The sequence below is a fragment of the Acanthopagrus latus genome, chromosome 1 (assembly GCF_904848185.1).
Source record: "Acanthopagrus latus isolate v.2019 chromosome 1, fAcaLat1.1, whole genome shotgun sequence".
Lineage (NCBI taxonomy): Eukaryota > Metazoa > Chordata > Actinopteri > Spariformes > Sparidae > Acanthopagrus > Acanthopagrus latus.
Window position 1 is genome coordinate 33482021 of NC_051039.1, and position 22856 is coordinate 33504876.

The 22856-nt window shown below is 39.8% G+C and overlaps 1 protein-coding gene across 3 annotated transcripts; it reads right to left on the minus strand.

The window, feature by feature from the left end:
- Positions 1-746: 746 nt before the first annotated feature.
- galnt7 (UDP-N-acetyl-alpha-D-galactosamine: polypeptide N-acetylgalactosaminyltransferase 7) lies at positions 747-22012 on the minus strand. Of its 3 annotated transcripts, XM_037103182.1 has the most exons (16): positions 21390-22012; positions 17451-17562; positions 16891-17209; positions 14374-14540; positions 13531-13661; positions 12994-13073; positions 11167-11349; positions 10719-10901; positions 8048-8165; positions 7832-7954; positions 6260-6375; positions 5383-5485; positions 5132-5230; positions 3720-3848; positions 3547-3577; positions 747-2713 (listed from the first exon to the last, which is right to left on the minus strand). In XM_037103182.1, the coding sequence occupies exons 1-16, from the start codon at positions 21510-21512 to the stop codon at positions 2607-2609; spliced, it is 2124 nt and encodes a 707-aa protein (XP_036959077.1). In that variant the 5' UTR covers positions 21513-22012; the 3' UTR covers positions 747-2606. The 3 variants fall into 3 exon arrangements, with proteins under 3 accessions (XP_036959077.1, XP_036959090.1, XP_036959081.1); XM_037103195.1 differs by lacking the exon at positions 11167-11349 and having other exon boundaries at positions 21390-22011; XM_037103186.1 differs by lacking the exon at positions 10719-10901 and having other exon boundaries at positions 21390-22011.
- Positions 22013-22856: the final 844 nt, after the last annotated feature.

The following is a 22856-nucleotide window of genomic DNA, read 5'->3' on the forward strand; positions in this document are numbered from 1 at the left end:
TATAAGTAGGGGCTTTAAAACAGTCACTCACTACGCTGATGTAATATAGCATTTCTATACAAATGTAGGGTTGATATAATGCTTTTTGACTGTATTTTGGTACATACCTGTCAAGTTTTGGAATTGAAAATAGGGAAATTTTCCGGCACCCCCACCCCAACCAAGCTCCAGTGTCCCTTACATTTTAAGACAGGTGTACAAGAAAGCTAAATTCAACTAATTAATCCAGGTGTGCCTGACCTCAGTAGTCACAACAATGGATTAATCAGTTGCATAGTTGATCTATCTATCTCTATATCTATATCTATCTATCTATCTATCTATCTATCTATCTATCTATCTATCTATCTATCTATCTATCTATCTACATATACGTGTATATATATACATATACGTGTATATATATACATATACGTGTGTATATATATATATATATATATATATATATATATATATATATATATATATATATATATACATATATACATATATACATATATATAAATATAAATATATATATATATATATATATATACACACACACATACATACACACACACATTAAATATATATAAAAATATAGAAATTATCATTAAGTTACTTCACAACTGTTTTTGCTAGAGACTTAAAACAGTCAAACCGAACTGGGACACTGTGGTGTGATAGTATGCATGACCCCACTCCAGTACCATCTCAAGGTGCAGTAACTTGCTCTGAATTCTCACTAACAAAAGAAAACACAATGGTAGTGATAAAATCAGGTGTTTTATTTGCTCCATCACCCACTGTTCAGCCCATATTAAAATTCTGCTATAAGTTAGATATTTACAGTATCATTCAAGGCCCTTCACAAAATGCATCATGATCATCTTTACAAAGAAATATATTTACATTGTACAAAACATTGCATACATGATTACCCATACACCAAACCCTTTCCCTTAAAAAAAAACAAACCAAAGAGCCATCACATTTTCTTCTGTTGTTTCCCAAAAATAAATCATTTTTTCTCGCTGGTGTCATTCTCCACCCAAATGATCCAGTATATTTTTTAATCCCTCCCCCTTTTCAGACAAGCAGTTACTAATTCACAGTCAACTGGTCAGATACTGAAATACTCATCAAGACTGTCAGTAAGGCAGGCAGATCACTGTTGTCACAGATTTGCTTTCTCAACATGTTTAAGTAACTGTAAAGTAACTAAGTGTTTGAAGAAGTTGATGAAGATGGATTCAGGTCAGTTGAAGACAACAGAAGTAATCAGAAAACAATCAAAGTTCAGAAAATATAGTTACTTTTATCCATGCTGTCCATTTTAAAATGTTTTGTGGGAGGGCATGACACGGTCAGTCATGACCTTCTCAGAATGACAAACTAACGCTGTATGAAGTTTGATGCAGGAAGACACAAGCATTGCTGGCATTGTAATTTTCATGTTTTTTTTTCCTGGTCAGGCTTTTGATACAGTGTGGTGATTAAATTCTGCTTATTCAGCAACCAAATTCAGCCTGTTTGATCACTGTGTTAGCTCCAAGCTAAAAGTGGCACTTTAATTATAGTTATTAAATTCCCTTTACAGACTCTGGATTGAAAATGTGAAGAAAAAACAAATATAATAAAATGTGTCCTTGGTAAATTGTTCAGCATGTGCCTGTAGGAGCTTTATTCATACCTCTCTGGGATGTAGGGACAGCCTTTATCACTTTGGTCACCTTTTTGTTTGTACCATTTGCCTGATGGCTCTATAAGAAGCAGATGGCAGACTGACATGCAGACAGTTTTACATGCCAAGTGTTCTTCCTTTAATACATCTAACAAATGATTTTTTTTTGACTATTTTAGCCTGAATCTGACCCACAGACAGAAGCAAACATTATGCCGGCCAGTGTATGTACCAACACTGTACCTGTTTAAACTTACTGATGATGTGATTGAATCCACCACCAATAAAAAGGACTCTTTGGTGAGTGAGTTAATCAGTTTGGCAAATAGTTGATTGAAAATGTCTAATGAGTGCATGACTGTTCAATAGTTTGAATTTAAGTGATTAATTTTATAAATCATTGTAGTGGTTCAGAAAAGACCTGAGAGACCAAAAGAAGAGAGAGAGAAAGACAGAGAGAGAGAGAGAGAGAGAGAGAGAGAGAGAGAGAGAGAGAGAGAGAGAGAGAGAGATGTATAAACACAATGAAATACAGAGACAGAGCCCAACATGTTTCCAGTTCAGTGCATGTCAGGTCATTCTGAGGACTAGTTGCTTCAGCCGCCACAATTCTTCTTTTACCATCCGGGGTGTATGTGTTAGTATAATGCATGAGCATATGGACCAGAGATTGACAAAAAGCTACCAAATACCGACACTGAACGGTTTGGGGTTGAAACTGTTAACTGCTGATACTTATCATCTTTTTATTAGATCATTCTGGCTTCATTATGTCGGAGGTGAACTGACACTGACTAGCTCATATTGAAAACATGTTTTCTTTAAAAGGACAGTATCAGCTTGAGATATCTGTAAACTTACAGCATGGATGTGTTTCTTGGCATATGTTAGTCAGTGTGTTCTCATACAGTCACCATGTTCTTCTCCAAGCTCCCTGCGGTCTTCATACAGCCACTATGTTGTTCATCTCCCATTTCTGAGTGGTTTTACTGGTATCACAGTCTGATATGAACACTTTGTGCAGCAGGTCGGAGCGGTCCAGACATTTCCCTGTTAGGAGAACACAGATGAATATCAATAGAAGTATTTGGTAAAGGAATATTTCATTTAAATTACATCTCCTTCCTTACAGATCCCTGGAGGAGAACTTTATCAAGCAGGAGGTGGCCTCCAATATAGATCTATTTTTGATATTGGAGCTCATCTAATTTAAACAACTGCACAATGTGTCCATCAGTACCATTGTGGTCTTACCATATTATATCAAACAGACAAAAGCATGCACATATTTACACCAAATACAACAGCGAACTGTACACCACTCAGTATTTACATCTACATTTAGCAGACGCTTTTGTTCAAAGCATCTTGAAGTAATTCATACATTCATACACTGATGGCGGTTGCTGCCATGCAAGGTACCGACCAGCACATCAGGAGCAGTTTGGGGTTTAGTAACTTGCCCAAGGACACTTTGACATGCAGACCAGGGGAACTGAACCAGTGACCTTTAGATAACATGTCTTCTGAGTCACAGCCGCCTGTATCTTTGACATTCTTTTGCTGCACTTTTTGCTAATCAGCTGTCACTGACATGGATACACATCCAATTTGATGACAGGAGCTCTGGTTTGAAAAGTTACACACAGGCTAAAGATACTTGTTTCCCCAGTTTTTCCCCTCTAGCTGTTCAAACTACAGTACTACAGACCACATTAGTAGAGTGTGACAGTCAGTGAATGGTAGTTTTCAGACTGTGTGCAGACTACTTTAGTTATTTGAAAAAATTCATCAGAAGAAGAAGACTTCCTGATTTTTCCTCTACTGGAAACATGATGACTGTCAGCGACAGTTTTCCATGCAAAAATTATGTATTCATTTACCTGTTGGGACATGAGTGAACCGATGTAGATCCTACATAGAGAGAGAGAGAAACAGGGCATTGGATTTATTCTGGATTTGTGCTGATGAACAGAGCACAGGCAAATACAAGTAAAGAAGAGATTGGTTGTTTTGATCAATAATGTGTGTGAGTGTGTTCGCGCGTTTGTCTCACCTTGAAGTACTTCCACTCAGTGTGCTGATTCTGATCACAGTGTGTGACGATGACAGCTGAATTATCACTTCCTCTGGTCAAGCACTGGTCGTACTGCATCAGCTGGTTGGCTTCATTGATGCGGAACAACTACACACACACACACACACACACACACACACACACACACACACACACACACACTCCATATATAAGTACATTCATTTGCAGAGGCTGACATCCACAAAGAGAGATAAAAACCTCTGTTTTATTAACATTACATCAGTTACTTTGAACAATCTCTGCCTTCACATTCAAATATTGCACATCACGAATTGACCTTCAGCTCAGAATGGTAATCGGTCTGTGTTGGTCTTCTTTGCAAGTGGAAGTTTGCCTTAAAACACTGTGACATGTTGTCCAGTGCATGGAAACATAACATTACTATGGTGATCTTTCAAAAAAAAAATAAAAAATGAAAAAATCAGTTTTAAGCTTTAGACACATGACATTGATCCATGAATAATTATTGGTCATGGTGTGATTGGTCACACAGATGGAACATTCCTATCATAATCATCATAGCATATCAGATATGATGTTAACTCTAACAGCTAACTGGTAACCACTAGTGAATGTAGTGTACCATAAAACAATTACAGAGTAACTCGGACACAGCCTCAGAGTTGGTTGCTGCTTTTTTCTATGAATTAAGCAAAACAATTTTTTTTCTGTTGCGGTTCTGCTAAATCATTTCTTCATTGACATGATGCTTGAAATGCTGCAATCTGTAGGATAAATAAGGTGCTGCAACTGTGGTGATTCTTAGAGGTAGTAACAAGTAAACCCAAAAGACTAGGTGGTAGACACTAGACAGCTATGCACACTTTGACCTGAGAGAAGAAGAAAATAACCTGTCAGACAAAAACAAAATGCGAGTCTTACAATACGTACAACAATTTGACGTATTTAAGCAAGGAAGGAAAGTTCATTTCTGATTAACATGGTAAATTAAGACAAGGGTAGAACAAGAACGGACTTCAGGCAGGGTGCATATATATTTACTATACTCTGCCCTACACACTAAAGACTGAACCTAACCCCATCAAGATCATCTTCATCTGAACTGAACAGAGCTACAGAAGATAAAGCATCACATCAAATGAGACACTGATAACACCTCTCTAATTAGCTTCTTAAACCAGCTCGGATTAAGATTCTTGGAACCATGGACTAGTGAACTAGCCCACTCTTCCACCAGTTTTGAGCAGAACCATTCTATCAAGGATATTACTTTCCATTTCAGATGACACTTCAGGTCAAGCTAAAGCTGCTTGGTTCCAGCTGAGAACCAACAGGCTTTTGGTCAGAATGCAAAATCAGGAGCGTGAACCAGAACCGTTGTTGTTGCAGAAGCTCCATTGTATAATTACCTGGTTACCACCCATCCTGTGGCAAGGTCCTATTTCCACATTGCCTCCATTGGTGTGTCCCATACTGTCGATACAGTAACTTGTCTCAAAGCCCCGAATCTACACATAGACAGGATACACACACGACTCATCTAACAACAATGAAAGAAACAGTTATGCAACATGCCCTGTGTGTGTGTGTGTGTGTGTGTGTGTGTGTGTATGTGTGTGTGTGTGTGTGTGTGTGTGTGTGTGTGTGTGTGTCTACCTACCTCTCCCCATTCCACATTTTTAGGAGGCAGAGGGTAATGCATTGGAATGTCATAGGCTATTTCCTCCATGAACCACTTGAAGCTCTTGCATCGATGTTCCTCCCTGACAAAACGTTAAGCCAACAAGCAGCAAAACCAGCAAACTTAGTTTTATTTTGAGCTAATAATACATGACTTCAGAATCATTTCTAAAAATAAGTGAAGGAACTGCATTAACGTTATTAACGTCATTGCAGACATTTGTCTTACTCACTGTGTTATGCAACACTTACAAGTTCTTCAAAGTTCATTCAATATCACAATGAGCAAGATGGCTCTAATAAAGTTTTAGAGTCAAACTGTATGAAATCAATTTCGAGGCATGTCAGGTTGTGCAATGATTATGTGGTGAACTACAGAGTAAATATAAGTGTAGGCAGAGACACATCGTCAACATGCATCATCTATCTCCACCACTCATGTTTTGAATATGGCTAAAATGCTAATGACCGAACAGCACGTACATCTTTATTTATGTTTGGTATTATTTCATGCAATATTCTGATTGGTGGGTTTGTAGATGTAGGTCGTGGCAGCCCTCATATTGTCAAGATATGCTCCTAACTTTATGATACTCTCAGAATATGGACACAGACAAGTTTTTGTTGCTGAAGCTCCAAATCAGCTGTCTGTGGACCTTTTTTCGAGTGTGATATTGTGATGTTAAGATTTTTGCTGATTCTGAGGCAGTTTACAGGTGCCTTTAGGTGGGTAAATGTAGTAGTAAAATGAAAATGTCAGTGACATTGTGATCAGGTATGACAAAGGATTAAAAGTCCAAATATCTACCCAAAATAATAATAAAGTGTACATTTGTAGTATGTACAGTATGTTATACCTGAAACGTCTCAGCTCACTGATGTCTCCATAGGCTAGAGTGAGAGTTTCAGGACGACTGGCGTAGAAGTAGTCCTTATAGTCATCCCACCATACCTCCACCACACGAACATAGTTCTACACACACAGACACAAACAACAACATGACAAACATTTTTTGCATTTGGAGCTGCATCATGATAATTATAAATATAAAAAGCATTGAGAGGTAGGGACTACATGTAAGATAATACAGTACACCTAACTGGTGCTGCAGTGGCTCTAAAACTGCACACCAGATGATGCATACACACTCAACCCATATATATAGTTATCCACACACTAACTGCTATTTATGTAAAAATGTGTGCACACCTCTATCTGGCTTCACACCATGCACACACTTTTCAACTAGAGCCACGGGGGGTGATACAGAAATATCAAGATGCAAAGTAAGCTGAGAGATGGAATGCATTAATTCAATATTTGGGCTGATCACCATGTTCACTTAGAGTGTGATTTTACGGCAGTCTCAATAGAGAACTGTAACATTCCAATCAGAGCAACATTTATACATTTATTGTTGATTTATTTATTGTTAAATTTATTTATTGTCTGAAAATAATTTTGCTTCAAATTTTACTCTGGCCTTTTTTTAAAGGTTGTATCCATTATTATTCCTTACTCATACGTATCTGAATGAAATGTACTGAAATTAACATACCTATCCGACAAACAAAGCATTCTTTATTTTGGCCAGAAAAAAACATGGCGACAAAGATAGCCAGCCTGTTACAACAGCTCTCGCTCACCTTTGAGCTTTGTATTTTCCTCTTTCATAATCTTTTTGTACCCTGGAGCGGCTGGCCCTTGTCCATCTCCGCCCTTTGGTGGGTCCATTTATGGACCCACTCCAGTTTGCCTATCAACCCGGCCTCAGAGTGGACGACGCCATCACCTTCCTCCTGGACAGATCACTATCTCACATGGAGAAGACTGGAAGCACTGCTTGTGAAGGAGTCCCACCCCCTGCAGGTCACTGTCACAGCACTGGGCAGCTCCTTCAGCAACAGATTGATACACCCCAAGTGTGTGAAGGAGAGGTATCGACCTTCCTGTTGCTGTCAGACTGTAAAACCAGCACTGCTCCAAATAGGGTTTTTTGCACTAACTGAACAATTTCATATACCCATATTTATTATTATTCAACAACACACTGCCATACTGCTTACAATTACACTGTTAACAGTGTAAAACATTATTAATCTACTATGTATATGAGACTATTTCTTACTTTTTTATTGTATTGCTTACTCTTTTAATATTATTATTGTTTATTACAATACCACTGTCCTTTGTCTGCTGTGGTGAAGAAATGTCCCTGTTTGCGGGACAAATTAAAGTAATTCTGATTCTGATATGCTTAACCAGTGACATTTATTCATCTACCAGTAAACTTGGCTGGCGAGTCAAAAAGTGAATTTCAGACACTGCCTGTGAATATGCTCACTCCATAGAATAACTGGACAGACAGAACAACGCTTACACACAGTGTTTTAGTCACACTCAGAGTCATAATCGTGAGCTACTCTACCTTAAGAGTGGGTGATGATCCAACATGTGCAGGTGGAGGGTTGCCTTGCCATCCTTGAAGTCTGTAGATATGGCCAACACGAGAACATGGTACAAAGAGCAGCTGGCCACCACACTGCCAGATCTATATAAACACACAGAAATGTACATGCATGATTAACCAGTGAGTGGCATCATTCAGTCTCACAGTGTACAAACTGGACTACTCCTTGCTTACCTTGTATGATATTTCAAAATTCTCTCCTCCCCATATCTGCAGTCCAGGGTCATACAGACCAAGCTCAAAGAAGAAGTCTCTCTCTATGGCAAAGAGACCGCCTGCCATGGCTGGAGACCTACACGTATAAAGACAGACACATACATCCACATCCAGAAACATACATAAAAGACACACACTAAAACATGTGCATCACTGTGTAGCTCAACATCATTCTTCACATTAAAGGTTACTCTGTTTTCCTGGGATCTGTAAATGTCAATAATCTCCTCATCTATTCCAAACTTGTTCATAAAATCAGATATATAACAGTTGTTTCTGCCTAAACACTGGCATTGCCTTTACATAAAGCATTCAGTCAGTTGGTTACTGTATTAATAACAACAATGACAACACGAAGCACATGAGATCAGACTGACAGCGAAATAAAGTCCAAGCATGATGAGAAATTAGTGAAAGTAACGCAGGGAAAGAAATACTGACAGGGAGACATGATGAATGAGAAAGTAATTGGGGGGTGGTGGGGATGAGGGAGCCCTGTTCCGAACCCGATTCAGACCAGAAGCACCCCTGTAGACCTGTGAAAATGTCCCAACACAAACCAGCTACTCTCACAGCTTTTGGAGTAGGACCCTTCATTTCTCTCAGGAGGCTTTTAAGTTGCCATAGAGCAACTCACTGTGGTTCAAGCAGGCTAACAGAAACGCTAGAAATGATTAACCAAATTGCCTTTTATAGTGTCAACTGAAAACATCAGAAAGTCAGACTAAAATCAGCACCCATAAATCATGCTAAATGAAACAAACTGGGACCACAAAACAAATATTAATTCCAAATAGAAGAAACGTTAAAGCACAGAGGCAGTCAGTGGACAGGACAGTAGTAACCATTACATTTAGTTGGTTTAGTTGGTTAGGTGTGTTATGCAGCAAGGGTTAGACGATTTATGTATGTGAAATTTCCCAAATGTCAATATAATAGGAGTTGGTATTAAAGACCAACTGATTGTACCCATACGCCGTGCTGGTGTTTTTCCTGCAATGTCATGATAAATGTTGCTCCAGGGCTGTCATAGCAACTGACCACTGACCAGTCACATTTTTGTACTGTCATAGCTTTGCGACACCAAAAATAGAACAGAAACATATGCACATGGGAGAAGTTATCATTTGTAGCACATGGTTAACACTGTAAAATGATCTATGGTTTCACAAACCTAACCAGGTATTTTGCTGCCTAAACCTAACAAAGTATTTTTGTTGCATAAGCCTCAATAAACTGACAACTGAAATAGGAGAAATGCTGAGTGCATTTACTGTAAAAACAGTAACAATTTCTTTCAAATGGCATATAAAACCCAGTCCCTTGGTGTATTTCACCCAAGCTGTTGTGGCTGTACGGGTCAAATACAGGACTCTCACCCAAGGGACTAGGTTTTATATCCCATTTAAAAGCAGTGGTTACTGTTTGTTCTGATGAAAACTTTGTCACTTTTTGTAAGTTAAAATGATTCCTAGAGCAACATTAATTAAGATATTCTAGGAACAAAGGATGTCCCAATCATGTTTTTTTTTTTAACCCCGATCCTGATCTAAGTCCTTTAATATTTAGTAAATGCTCATACACAGTCCTAATATTTTCCTGGATAATATAGCTGCATTAAGAGGGTTCAAGCTGTTCCTTAATAGGATTTTTATTTTGCTGAAACAAAGTAAAGACTTTCATATTGCTCTTTCTTATTCTGCATATGCTACTGCAATACTGGCCTACCACCTTCCTTATGTTAGCAAGTGAGTCTGTGATGCTGCACTGTGACAGCAGACCCACGAGTACAGCCAGCGCTTGGCCACGCTTGGTACCTTCATATCATCCACTGCTATTTTTCATATCCTTACGTTGTCACGTAAAATGACGTGGAGGCGTTGCTTGTCTATTTCACACCCGTTCAGGATCTCCCCGATTGCCCGTTTTACATGGTCTGCTATGAGACCCATGAAAGTAGTGCGCATACTCGAAAGTGGAATCAATGTAATGTGATACCGAGATGGTAGGGCATACCAGGGATTCAAAAACTCTAGATGACGAAGAAAACCCTGATCCTCTACCACAAAGATGAGCTGGTTATCCAGAGTGATTAATTTAATGACCTTCTCTGAAATATCTTATCGTAACAAATGAGTATTAAAAACAAATTTAAATGCAGCTCGGGAAACGGTCATATTGCAGATGTTGCATGTCACTGTTGGACTGCTTTTACTTTCTAACTGAAGTTATTTCCACACTGCAGACTGTTGCCTGAGTAACGCAAGCGTGTGTCTGAGTTCTTCCACAAACTGTGCTCTGACGTAAAAAAAAAAAAAAAAAAAACAGGCTTGGGTCCACCTTCAAAATTGCCGATCCTGATCAGTGGAAAAATGCCCATATTGGCCCCAATCTTGTTCCTGCAGATCAGATCGGGACATCCCAATAAAATTGAATAATATTTAATAGTTTAATTGGGAACATCTATCAGTAATTCTATTGCTGCCACGGTTTATTTTTAGCATTTCCTTAAATTAGTTGAGGTATTGTATTGATATCATTAAAGTCTACCACAGTCAGTAGGGACATGCTTTTTTTTTTTGGTGCTGACACTGTCCAGACTAGTCATTAGACATCTGGTTTTCTGTACCTATATGGCTCAGTCCGAGATTTTCTTTGTCTCTTTTCTCTGTCTCCCAAAGGAACTCTCTTCCAGAGCATGCTCCAATCCCAGGCTCCTCTAGCAAAGCCGTCCTGGTCTCCTCCACCCTGGGGCTCAATGGTGAACTTCTGGCCGTGGATGGAGTCGATAAGAGGCACCGTGCACACCGTTCTGACAGAGTAGGGGTGGGACCATGCAACAAGATACATGGGGGGAAGATTTGTAGGGATGGTGTACATGCAGGAAAAACAATAGGCAAATACGGATGGCAATGCCAGTGAAAACACAAAAACATGGGGTGGGGTGTTTGAGACAGAGCGAGACAGAGCGGAGGACAGGACAGGTGGGATGAAGGGATGGGAGATGGAGACACAAACAGAAAAGGGATGATTGTTAGCATGCTGACTGCTGTGTGTGTGTGTGTGTGTGTGTGTACCGGTAGGGCTGGGTGGTATGTTTTCTCTTGGCCTTCTCTCTCTCGCTAAGTGGTACTCTCTTCCAGAGCAAGCTCCAATCCCATGCTCCTCTAGCCAGACCGTCCTCATCTCCACCCTGCTGAGGCTCCATACTGTACTCATTACCATCTATATAATCTATCAGAGGCACTGTACACACTGTCCTACACACACATACACACACACACGCACACACACACACACACACACACACACACACACACACACACACACACACACACACACACACACACACTTTTGTCTGTATTGGGCTGTGATGATGAATTAAACACTACACACGAGTGAATTCCTTTTGATGCCCTGTTGAAAAGAGATTAATTTCACAGCTGGGATATAGAGCTCTGGCATGTTTGACAGTACATCATTTGTGTTTTGTATTAGGTTAAGAATTGTTGCAGACTTGTTGTGGCTGGTACACTATTGAAGGATTGAAAAACCCTCACTGCAGGAGGTGGTAAATGCACTGCAAATGAGGTGCATGTCATATCACAGGATAATTCCTGATGAATATCTTAATTATTCTCAGCAGATACAGTACTCAATGCTGTGGTATTGATACATTTTATCAGTATATTGATAGTGGAGACATCACTTATGAGTGTTTTGACAAGTGGTGCTTATTTGTGTTTGTGATCTAACCCTTTCATCCATAAATACACTGTATGCATGGTACACAGGTGGTTAGACATACCACAGTGTACTAAATCGCTGTTGATGAACATACAAACAAAATCCATCTAGATGTTTTCTTTAAACCTCTTGCTCAGCCAGCAAAAAAATGTTTCAGTTTTCAGAGCTGCAAGCAAAAGCAGATTTAATGTAGTCATAACAAAAATAGACAGGGTTTCCACTGGCAAAGTTATTTGACCCAATGCCAAGTATCTTTTGATGGGGGACTGGTGTGGGTTGAAACGTAGAGATGTTGCTGGTGAGATTTTTATTTGAGCTGCCCCATTATAAGTCTCATTTAAAACAACATATTAAAAATGAGGCCTGTGTTACGCTTATCTCACAATTCAACAGTATCACAATAGTTTTTGAAGAAGAATTACAAGCCAAACCTAGGGTGTGCACATTTTGTTCACGTGCTGCACCTCCTAACCTTTCTCCTTCCATCATCAAAACCTTACTAAGCAATATTGAAAAGAAGATAACAACCAAAATAATAATAATGATAATAACATTTTCCCATAATTCCCAATTTGTAGGACTGGTGGGTTGTCAATTTAGGCCCGGTGTCCCACAAAGCTTGGAATACACTCACAGCTAGCTGGTCGCAAACATTGTGAGTGTAACATCTGGAACTAGACATCTGTAAAATACAAGCATCCTGCAATTCCCTTATTGATCAGGACTATATGTAACATAGGGATTATCATGTCTTTAATGGGCTGCACAGTGACCCATTAGTTTGTAATAAAGGTAAGATTACAAACTGAATTTGGGTGTTTGATTACAGATACAGACTGATGATGTCATGTGTAAAAACTGTAGCAGATTACAAATAAATCATATAAAGAAAATGTACCATGAATAATCTAAATGTAATCTGCTACTAATTCATTTTGCCTGTATTTCTATCATACTAATGACAAAATTACTAAATGTATAAAAAAGTAATTAAAACAAAAAGTAATGATGATGGTTAATGGATTGAAATTGACAAACCAAACTGTAAACAATCTCCGTTGGATGATAGCCACCCTTTATAAACTCAAGTCATTTACAGCTACTATCAGATCTGTGAGGCTTGACTGTGTGTGTATATGTGGGTGTGTGTGATTTACCTGTCTTTTGAAATAGGAGCAATCAGAGGTGCATACCAGTTGATTCCAACTTCACAATGGGCATCCAGGTAGATCAGCACCTAGAAAACAAATGCGCATAAACAGTGATGTCGGTGTTTCCCCTCTGTTAACCTTAGGGTTAGGGTTAGGGTGATTCACAAAGTTTGATGTTTAGGTGTTTATTTGAGTAGGGTTTGGGCTATGTTTGGGTCATATAAACATGTTTTTTACATGTTGTAGCCCAGCTTCTGCTGTTTAATTTGATATAAAATATGACTATATTCTTTCTTAACTATTGCAGTAGTGGCTCTGGTTGTTCTACATGTCTTAAGGGTTAGGTCTAGGGGTTAGGGTTAAAAACCCCAAGGTCCCCCAATTGAGTTAAAGGAGAATGTGATGTTGTCTGTCTGACTGAGGCTACTAAATAATGATTATAGTGTTTCACATCTGGTTCAAGCTGAGGCCCCAGATGTAGAAAACTGTATGTGAAACTTTGTAGGTTGGTGGTGAAGCAGCAGCAATAAGATCACATGATACCTGTCCTTTAGTGGCTGTCTTGGCTCCTATACTCCTTGCCTGAATCAGTCCTTCTCTCTTGTCATTTCTGAAGACTTTAACAAGACCGTTCCATTGTTTGATGTATTCCTCCAAACGCTCCTTTAGATGGACTACACACACACACACACACACACACACACACACACACACACACACACACACACACACACACACACACACAGCTTTTGAACATTACATGTTACACCATTATGTTTCACTTTGTAAACCACCAACAGAGGTACATGTTTCAAACCTAACAATATGTGGATTTAATACAATGAGTCGAGTTGTCATCTTTAAACAAGGTCACCCTTATCCTACTTTCTTAAACTCATCTTCATCAACGAGTATATATATCTAACTTCTTATTAGTGTGAGAAACTACAGATTTAGTGAGAGAGGCAATGACTCTTTTTCTCCAGTCAAGAACGACAGCCCTGAATAGATTTGGTCTGACTATTAGATGACAACAACACAGTTAAATAATACATGTGAATATAACTCGACACTTTATGTATCACAAGCAAAATCATATCCATACTCTGAGCTTCTGTCTTGGTACACAGACTCAAACACTAGAATGGCAACATGAAAATGCCTGGAGCTGATAAATTAGTATTTATCAGCTTGCAAAAAAATGTGACTTTACCATGGTGACAGAACTGAGTATTAGTGACAGTAGTTAGCCAGACACCGTTACAGAAAGAGCCCTCCAAAATCTGATCACTTATTTTTTTACATTAATGCTGAACTGTTCTCAAGATAACCTTTCTTAAAAAAATGTTTCTAACCCCTACACAGTATGGAGGAAGGCAAGCTCACCTTTGTTGCTGAAGTCATCGATCATGACTATCTCAGCCAGGTATCTTCTTGGAGTCCTCTTAATGACACTGTGGATGGTTCTCATCAGTGTGGACCAGCCTTCATTATGGAAGACTATAATCACACTGGATGTCAGCAGATTCTCATCATAATGCCAGTACTTACACCTGGAGAGGCGAAGCACAATTTGCCAAGAGCACATCAGTAACATTAATTATGAAATGTTACAGGTTCCCATTTGAAAAGGGCAAATATGTAACCAGATGTCACTGTGCAGATATAAGTAGAACTTCAGTGAGGTCTAGTTAAAGTTTTTTGAAGCCAAAGGCAACCCAGAGTAGCTGACGTGCTAGCCCTTAAGGCCAACAGTAGCTAGCATACTACAGTTGGCAGAAACGTAAAATGTTGAATCCAGTTCCTGCTGAAGAATAGAAAACTTTTGTAACTGCAGCAAGTTGCTGCACCACACTATTTGTTTTGTCTATGTCTGCTTCTGATTTACATTATGTGAAGTAGAGCATTACTCCCTCTGGTGCCATAACCTAATAGTGTTTGATGTGCTAATATTTACTTTTTAGTGCATGCATATTTAAGGTTAGGAAAGACAATCTGTGGAATCGGTAAGAATTTGAAAGTTATGTTGTGGAAACCCAGTCGGCTGCAGAGCACTAATGTCATAACCCCGCTGCTGCACAGAGAGGTGTTGACATTTATGTCAAAATAATAGTATTAATAGCGCAATAACACTGCACTTACTTGGGTCATCAGCAACAAACCTGTCGAGTGTGAAGCTGACTGGATGAACAGTTCACACATAAGAACAGATGGACAGACAGACATTCTTTGCTTACAATCGCTGTGTTATTGTTACCTAATCATCATCGCTGTTAGTTGACTCATAACAACAATCAATCACATCCGCACTTCTTTACATTTCTCTTTCCATATTTCTGTTGTTACTTGTCATCAGCACAGCGGGAAATTAAACTACTAGCTATGAAGGAAGATCCCCACTATTATTCTTCAAAGCTCTAATTGGTTGACTGTCTCTCCAACTGGAGATACCAGCTGTCAGTGACAACAACAGACCTACATAATTGAATTACTGAACAACATGGAATATATAAAGATATGGAACAAGACTTGCTTCACATTTGCTTTGTATATAAACTACTACCACTTAATTCAAGACTTGCCATGAGAGGTGGAAGTTGTGTCACAAGTAAATGTGTCTCTTAGAGCTGTTATAATTGTCCGATGTTTTAATAAAACATTTCCTTTTCCTTTTTTCAACATCTACTAATTGACAGACTACTGACACATAGGATTACCTGTCTGCCTTCATAAAGCTAATCTGTCAGTGCACTAACTTCAACACACTGTTAGCGATATGATGAAACAAGACACACAATTTTGTAAGGCACCATGGATATGGACACACCCTTAATACACAAGGATGATGAATATGTATCTGGCTGCTAGTTTTACAGTGGAAGGTGTGTTTGGACATAGTTTCTTGTATCATTCACTTTTAGCATTGTAAGGTTTGAAACAGCTTGTACAAAACATGTGTACAAAGTACCAGTTAGATCATCTTGTTTACTCTGTCTTTGTCAAACCAGATGAAGTTGGTTTGTTCAGTGGGGTGTGTAGGAATCCCATCCTAGTGGCTTCAGTGTGTCTTTGTGTGTGCTTAAACAACAAGTTATCCATCAGGTAACTGGGCTAGTGTGGTGCCACATATTGCACAATAGGTGAGCAAGTGACTGAGTATGTATGTGTGTCTGTCTGTGTTTGATGAATGAATTAGAGTTGAAAAACAATTAATGTATTCTTCTTCCTCACTCTAATCGAATCTGTTATTAATGAAATAACTTTATTCCCAGTCAATCTAATATCCAGGCTTGCTTTGTGAAATGTTAAATTTGGTGCAGTTTGGTTAGCGACACGTTCAGTATTAATACATTTTGAATAAACAGTGAACAGCACTCTGTGTAGCAGTACGGGCGTGACTTCAGCACTCTGGCTTCACAAAAATGAGGGCAGACGGTTAATAAGTCTGGATGAATGGGGAGACAGGGTCAACAGAGGTTTTTCATATTTCAGTGAGAACTAGAGTTGAGATTTTAAGTTTCTGTCAATAGCAGTATGCTAACTAACGTTAGCCTCAAGGGCTACAATATTGACCTTTGCTTGGCAGCACCATCAGCCTCTGTGGGAAGTCTCTTTCATTGGTTGCTGCTGTCCAGTTCCAAAAATACTGATGTAATCATCCATATTTTTAATTCTATATATCAAATGTGCTTTATATGATTGGGGCAATCCCAGTCAGTCTGTTAGCACCTCAGGAGACTTAAGACTGGACTTGTAAAACCTTCGTGTTACCAGATCATCAGTTTCAAAAACTGCACATTGTTAACTAGTTAGGATAAAGTGGCAAATTGGCAAAGTGATCCTATAGTCCTAATCTAGGGCTGATATCAAGTAAATGAGGTGAATTTGTCAGTAGGAACTCACTCCTCATGGCGTATATCATTGATGGTTCTGTCCAGTGAGATCATTTCACTCGCCACCATGTTGAAGCCAAACTCTTTAATGGAAGCCTGGACAGCATCTTTGTACTCAGGACCCAGAACGAAAGGCTTGGCCCCCTCTCCAGGACCATCAGGGACGCCCTGAGGCTCAGGTTCCTTTGGCTCGAAGTTTCCCAGGATACTTTTCTTCAGCACAGGGCTGCTGTAGGTGTGAGTGTGGGGTCTGAATGTCACATACTGCTTCTGGATCACCTGCTTCTGGTTGGGCTGCTGGTCAGGGTTCTGTGGGTTGTTGGCACCTCCTGAAGATGATAACCAGAAACAAAGGTTTGCCCAAAAACTGTGACCAATATAATAACTAGCTTGCCAACCCATTTTGCTTTTAAAAGTCACACAATTAAAACATTTATGTGTATCAAGACATATAATAATAGCATTTCACCTGTACACCTGCACCTGCTTCAGGCACTGTCAATAAAAGTAGTTTTCAGGAGAATTACATAACAGTTTCCCTTCAGTTTAAGAAATGAAACTGTGTCTTACCATGTTTGAGTCTGATGGAGTTAAGGTCAACCTCCACCCCCTCCACATGGGGCCATGGCACCACAGGCTTAAACTGATCTGCTAGGTCTCCTCTGGGCAACAAAATGTCATCCTGTTTGGAGGGTTAGAAACCGAGGTTAATAGGGTCCTACACAGATAAACTACAGCAAGTAACATCACATCTCAGAATAATACCATGACTGAATTTGCTGGGGTCAGAAAATTAATGAGAAAGAATAAAGGTCAAGTTACGGTGAGTGTGACACCACAACACAATTGGTTTGGCACAAAGCAGCTGCATGTATCATTTGAGAAGATTAATTAGATAGGTACAAGCCTGTGACGAGCAGAAGCCCGCAGAGGGAGTGAGTGCATGTCATGTTCTGTGGGTTTGTAATTATGAACAAACCTATGGAACTTCTAAAGGCTTATTTTGCTTTCATGTATTTGTTTGATTTACTGAATAGAGTCCAAATTTCACACAACCTAAAAACATAACTCAATGTTGTCTTTTAATGATTCAATCACTCTGTAGTATGATGATCAATATACAAAGGAAAACTGAAATGGCTTTGACAGGAATAAAATTAAATGAAAAAGCCAGTAGTACCAACTAGCAATTCTGTGTACTGAGCTTCACAGGATCTTCAGGAGGTGCTTTTATATGCATATGCATTCATCCGTTATTTTGAAAATAACAATAAAACAAATAAATCAATTAGTACGAAAAATAAAAATGAGCTTGATAATTTCCATTTGCATGCTTGTTTGTTTTCCTTATGGCTCTCACGTGTCAGTCACTCTCTGTTTCTTTGTGGGGAGGAGTCCAGCATGAGAGCGCCGTGAGGAGTAGCAAGCCAAACCTTTATTTAGACAGTGGATGGATTATGAAATGGGGGAGAGAGGGGGTGTGACATGCAGCAAAGGTCCGCTGGCCCGGATTCGAAGCAGGGTCCGCTGCGTTTCTGGCGTGCGCTCCAACCACTTGACTACCTGCGCTCTGATGCTATTTGAGATTTGACGGAATAAAGACAAAGATGGAATTGGTTTCAAAGCTGAACGCCACAGCTGCAGTGTGGGAGAACTTTGGATTCAAACTGAATGACCATGGTGAACCACTTAACCTGGACGAGCTGGCATGCCGCATTTGTTGTGAAACAGTAGCAACTAAAAGGGGCAATACAACAAACATGCATCTGCACCTAAGTATAATCATCCGATGCAGTTTTCCCAGCTGGAAAAAAAAAACTACAACTAAAGCTACAGAGTCTCCTTCTTCCCGACACAATCACTGGGGGCATTTAATGTTTATTCTTTATTTTCATGACTATTTACATTGTAGATTCTCACTGAAGGTATCAAAATTATGAATGGAATCATGTAGTAAACCAAAAAGTGTCGAATAACTCAAACCATGTTTTAAATTCTAGATTCTTTGAAATAGCGACCCTTTGCTTTGTGCTTTCTCTCCATGAGCTTCATGAGGTCATCACTTGAAATGGTTTTCCAACAGTCTTGAAGGAGTTCCCAGAGATGCTGAGCACTTGTTGGCCCTTGTGGCTTCACTCTGCGGTCCATCTCATCTCAAACAATCTGGACTGGGTTCAGGTGACTGTGGAGGCCAGGTCATCTGGTGCAGCACTCCATCACTCTCCTTCTTGGTCAAATAGTCCTTGCACAGCCTGGAGGTGTGTTTGGGGTCATTGTCCTGTTGAAGGATAAATGATGGTCCAAAGCAAACCAGATGGGATGGCATGCCGCTGCAGAATGCTGTGGTAGCCATGCTGGTTCAGTGTGCCTCCAATTTCGAATAAATCCCCAACAGTGTCACCAGCAAGGCAGCCCCACACCATCACACCTGCTTCACGTTGGGAACCATGCATGTAGAGGCACAAAGACACGGCGGGTGGAACCAGAGATCTCTGATTTGGACTCATCAAACCCAAGCACAGATTTCCACTGGTCTAATGTCCATTCCTTGTGTTTCTTTGCCCAAACAAATCTCTTCTGCTTGTTGCGTTTCCTTAGTAGTGGTTTTTCAGCAGCTATTAGACCATAAAGGCCTGATTCACGCATTCTCCTCTGAACAGTTGATGTAGAGATGTGTGCTACTAGAACTCTGTGTGGCATTAATCTGGGCTCTAATCTGAGGTGCTGTTAACTTGCGATTTTTGAGGCTGGTGATTCGGATAAACTTATCCTCAGCAGCAGAGGTGACTCTTGGTGTTTCTTTCCTGGGGCAATCCTCATGTGAGCCAATTTCATCATAGCACTTGACAGTTTTTGCAACTGCCGTTGGGTACACATTCAGTGTGCAATTTTCCAGACTGACTGACCTTCAGTTCTTAAAGTCATGATGGACCGTCATTTCTCTTTACAGAGCTGATTGGTTCTTGCCAATATTAATTGTAACAGTTGTAAAATAGGGTATCAGCTTTGTACCAACCTGACTTTTGCACAACACAACTGAAGGTCCCAATTCATAGTTTTGATGCCTTCAGTGAGAATCTACAATGTGAATAGTCATGAAAATAAAGAAGAAACATTAAATGAGAGGGTGTGTCCAAACTTTTGACTGGTCATGTATGTTTACCTTGTATCAACAATTGTGTTGTCCTTATTGTACAACTTAAATAAACTTTGTTGGTCTGCTCTGTACATACGTTGTATGTCTGCTTGTCTGAATGTCTGTCTGTTCTGGGAGAGATTCCTGCTCTGTTGCTCGTCCTAAAGTTTCCTCCACCAGCTCACAAATACCCTGAGTTACATCTGACAACACAAATTAACTGTTTATCCAGTCAGGACATCAACAAACTAATAAATTAAAATTGGGTACAAGAGAATACACCAGTAATTATAATATCATATAAATTCTGTTGTTGGACATTATACTCATTCAAGAACATGTGGAGAAGACAGAGAAAGCTTGTAGGCACACACTTTAACTCTCTTCTATATAATCACATACATGTTCTCATCAATACTGATGTGCTGATCTGTAAATAGAGTAGATAATCTTCTTTATCCATGCAAAGCATTTTGGCTACAATCTTTAATACAATAGGCTTAATAAGATTTTAATATATTTCCAAGTTTAAAGCAGCTAGTGTTAATGACTATTATTTCCAGATGTCGGTAAGTTCAACATAAGTACAACATCCATTATAAATAGAGTAAGTACCTCTTCAGAAAAAACTCTCAACATGAACCAACAGGCTTTTTACCAATGGTTCTTCATCATGCTGCTATTCATATTTAGGTAAATCTTAGTTGTGACATGTTTTCGGTGGCAAAAACGAGAGGCAACTTAATCTGACAGTCTCAGTGATCCAACAAGAAAGTTGCTGATGATCACTTAACATTTAAAAATTGTCCCAATATGAAATCACGAAAGAACGTTACAGGGCTTTATCAAAATCCTGACTGAACTCATGTAACCTGCTATCTTACAATACAGTTCCGCCTTGGCGACGCATGGCACCACTGTGGTGACATATGCGGATATGTATCACGGAATGACGATTTATGATATAGGATTGTATTGTAAACGGTAAAAAAAATGCAGATGAGTCGACAAACGGGGGACCATACAACTGTAGCTTACATCCAAATGGGTCATTTCATTAACATATAGTGGCAAGAAAGCTAATCTAGCGTTTGTGGCTAGCTAGAAACCAATCTCCATGACAACCAATGTAGTAAAGCTAGCCCAACAGCTGAATGAAAGCGTGTCTCGCACCAAGGTACATTGGGAGTGATGATTTTGCTGATGAAGATACTCATGTGCTACTGCGACCCCCTCAGTGTCAAGTCACACTTGCTAAATGTATCATACATTTATGGCGTGTGGGGTTGGAGATATGCTAGCACTAATAACTGTTCCCTGTACTTGCCTCTGTTGGACACTGAGGGTTAACTGGTTCGCTGTGGTCAACTCACCCGTTTTCCAAAAGGGTTTTCATCGCTGGGTTTCGGGGACAGGGAAGACCAGAGCACCACTAGACCGAGGAACGTCCCAACGACAAGCAAACTCCGTAGAATGAATCCTACTTTCAGCCTCATCTTGGAAGCCGGGTAGCCAACAGCTAAGCTAGGTTAGCTGCTACAGCACCTAGGAGGGACTAACCGGCTGGTAGGGTAGCTAACGTTGACGACTTGTTATCTGCTTACGTTCCAAGTTAAAATACTAGTTTTGGTGCCGACTTGACAACAGGCAGTGGTACTGCCGCAACTCTGTGAAAAAACAGATTCTGTATTCCACCAGGATGCCGAAAACTTCTCTTTTCCGGTTCTGATCCCTTTTCCCTCCTTGACACTTCGTCTTCCTGACCTGCTCCTGCTGACACAGCTCCAGCACAGCAGCCCCCCGCAGTGTGGCTGTGAGAAGCACACGCCTGTAGCGGAACGACAGCTCACCACTGACGAGCGTGTTGCCTGATATGTAGTTGTAACATTTTCAGTCTATTTGTTAGCATCCCAATTGTTAATATTCAGTGTCCCTCACTTCCTGACGTGGTGTGGGGCCCAAAATGTCTCGCTCATGCACTCACGGAGATTACAGGTCTGTCTAGTTTGGTTAGGTGAAGGGCTTGGCTCATTCTTGTGCCTCCACACACCACACGTATAAAGCAATGTTGATCCCACACCCTGCCGTCATTCCCATAGTGGAGAGTTGAACACAGTAAGCCGTAAATGACAATGATTTTTGAATGTTTTTAAATATTCTGTGCCAATCTTATTTCAACATAGTGTCAAATTGTTAGATGAAGTGATAGATGTGGATCATACTGTGGGTGAGCACAGTTAATTCTTTCCACAGCATCACCTCTCATATGTCATTTATCATGTAGACTGCCTTAGGTAGTACTACATTGTCAAGCACCACCACAGAACAAGTTTTGCATTATTTCTACAAACTATAACTTGACTCAGACTGTCTGGCTGCATTTTCTTAGCTGTGGGCTTAGAGTTGTCCCCAGGATAACTTAGACCCTTTTCACACACTGATGGTTAACCCAAGCTGTGCGCTATAACATTCACACTGGGCTTTTTGTGTTAATTGTTCTTTGTATCTTCTAACTAATGTTGACATTCTAAAATGCCCATGTGACTAATACTGTTTACATTAGCCTTTTTTTCTAAAGACACTTTTTAGCCGTGTTTAGTCGATTTTCAGGGGATAACCCTAAAATCAGGGTTAACACCGCAAATTCTTAGCTCAAAGCTTAGCGTATAACATATAGCATTTAGCATATAAAGCACATATTGTTACCCTAAGCCTAGTGCTGTTTGATGAGGAATAAGACTATTTGTCTCTCAATCACCTTTGTTAAAAAATGGACCTTTAAGTCTGCAGCAAGTCTTCAACAAACTAGCTTGGCAGTAGGGTGGCACAGTGGTTACTGT

What these genes read in the sequence shown, in the direction of transcription:
- galnt7 (XM_037103182.1), bottom strand. Translation starts at nt 21,512, where the DNA reads ATGAGGCTGAAAGTAGGATTCATTCTACGGAGTTTGCTTGTCGTTGGG. An exon ending in GATCATCACCCACTCTTAAG is followed by an intron (nt 6,376 to 7,831) that starts GTAGAGTAGCTC and finishes CTGTGTGTGTAG; the next exon opens with AACTATGTTCGTGTGGTGGA. An exon ending in GTTCACTCATGTCCCAACAG is followed by an intron (nt 2,714 to 3,546) that starts GTAAATGAATAC and finishes TTCTCCTAACAG; the next exon opens with GGAAATGTCTGGACCGCTCC.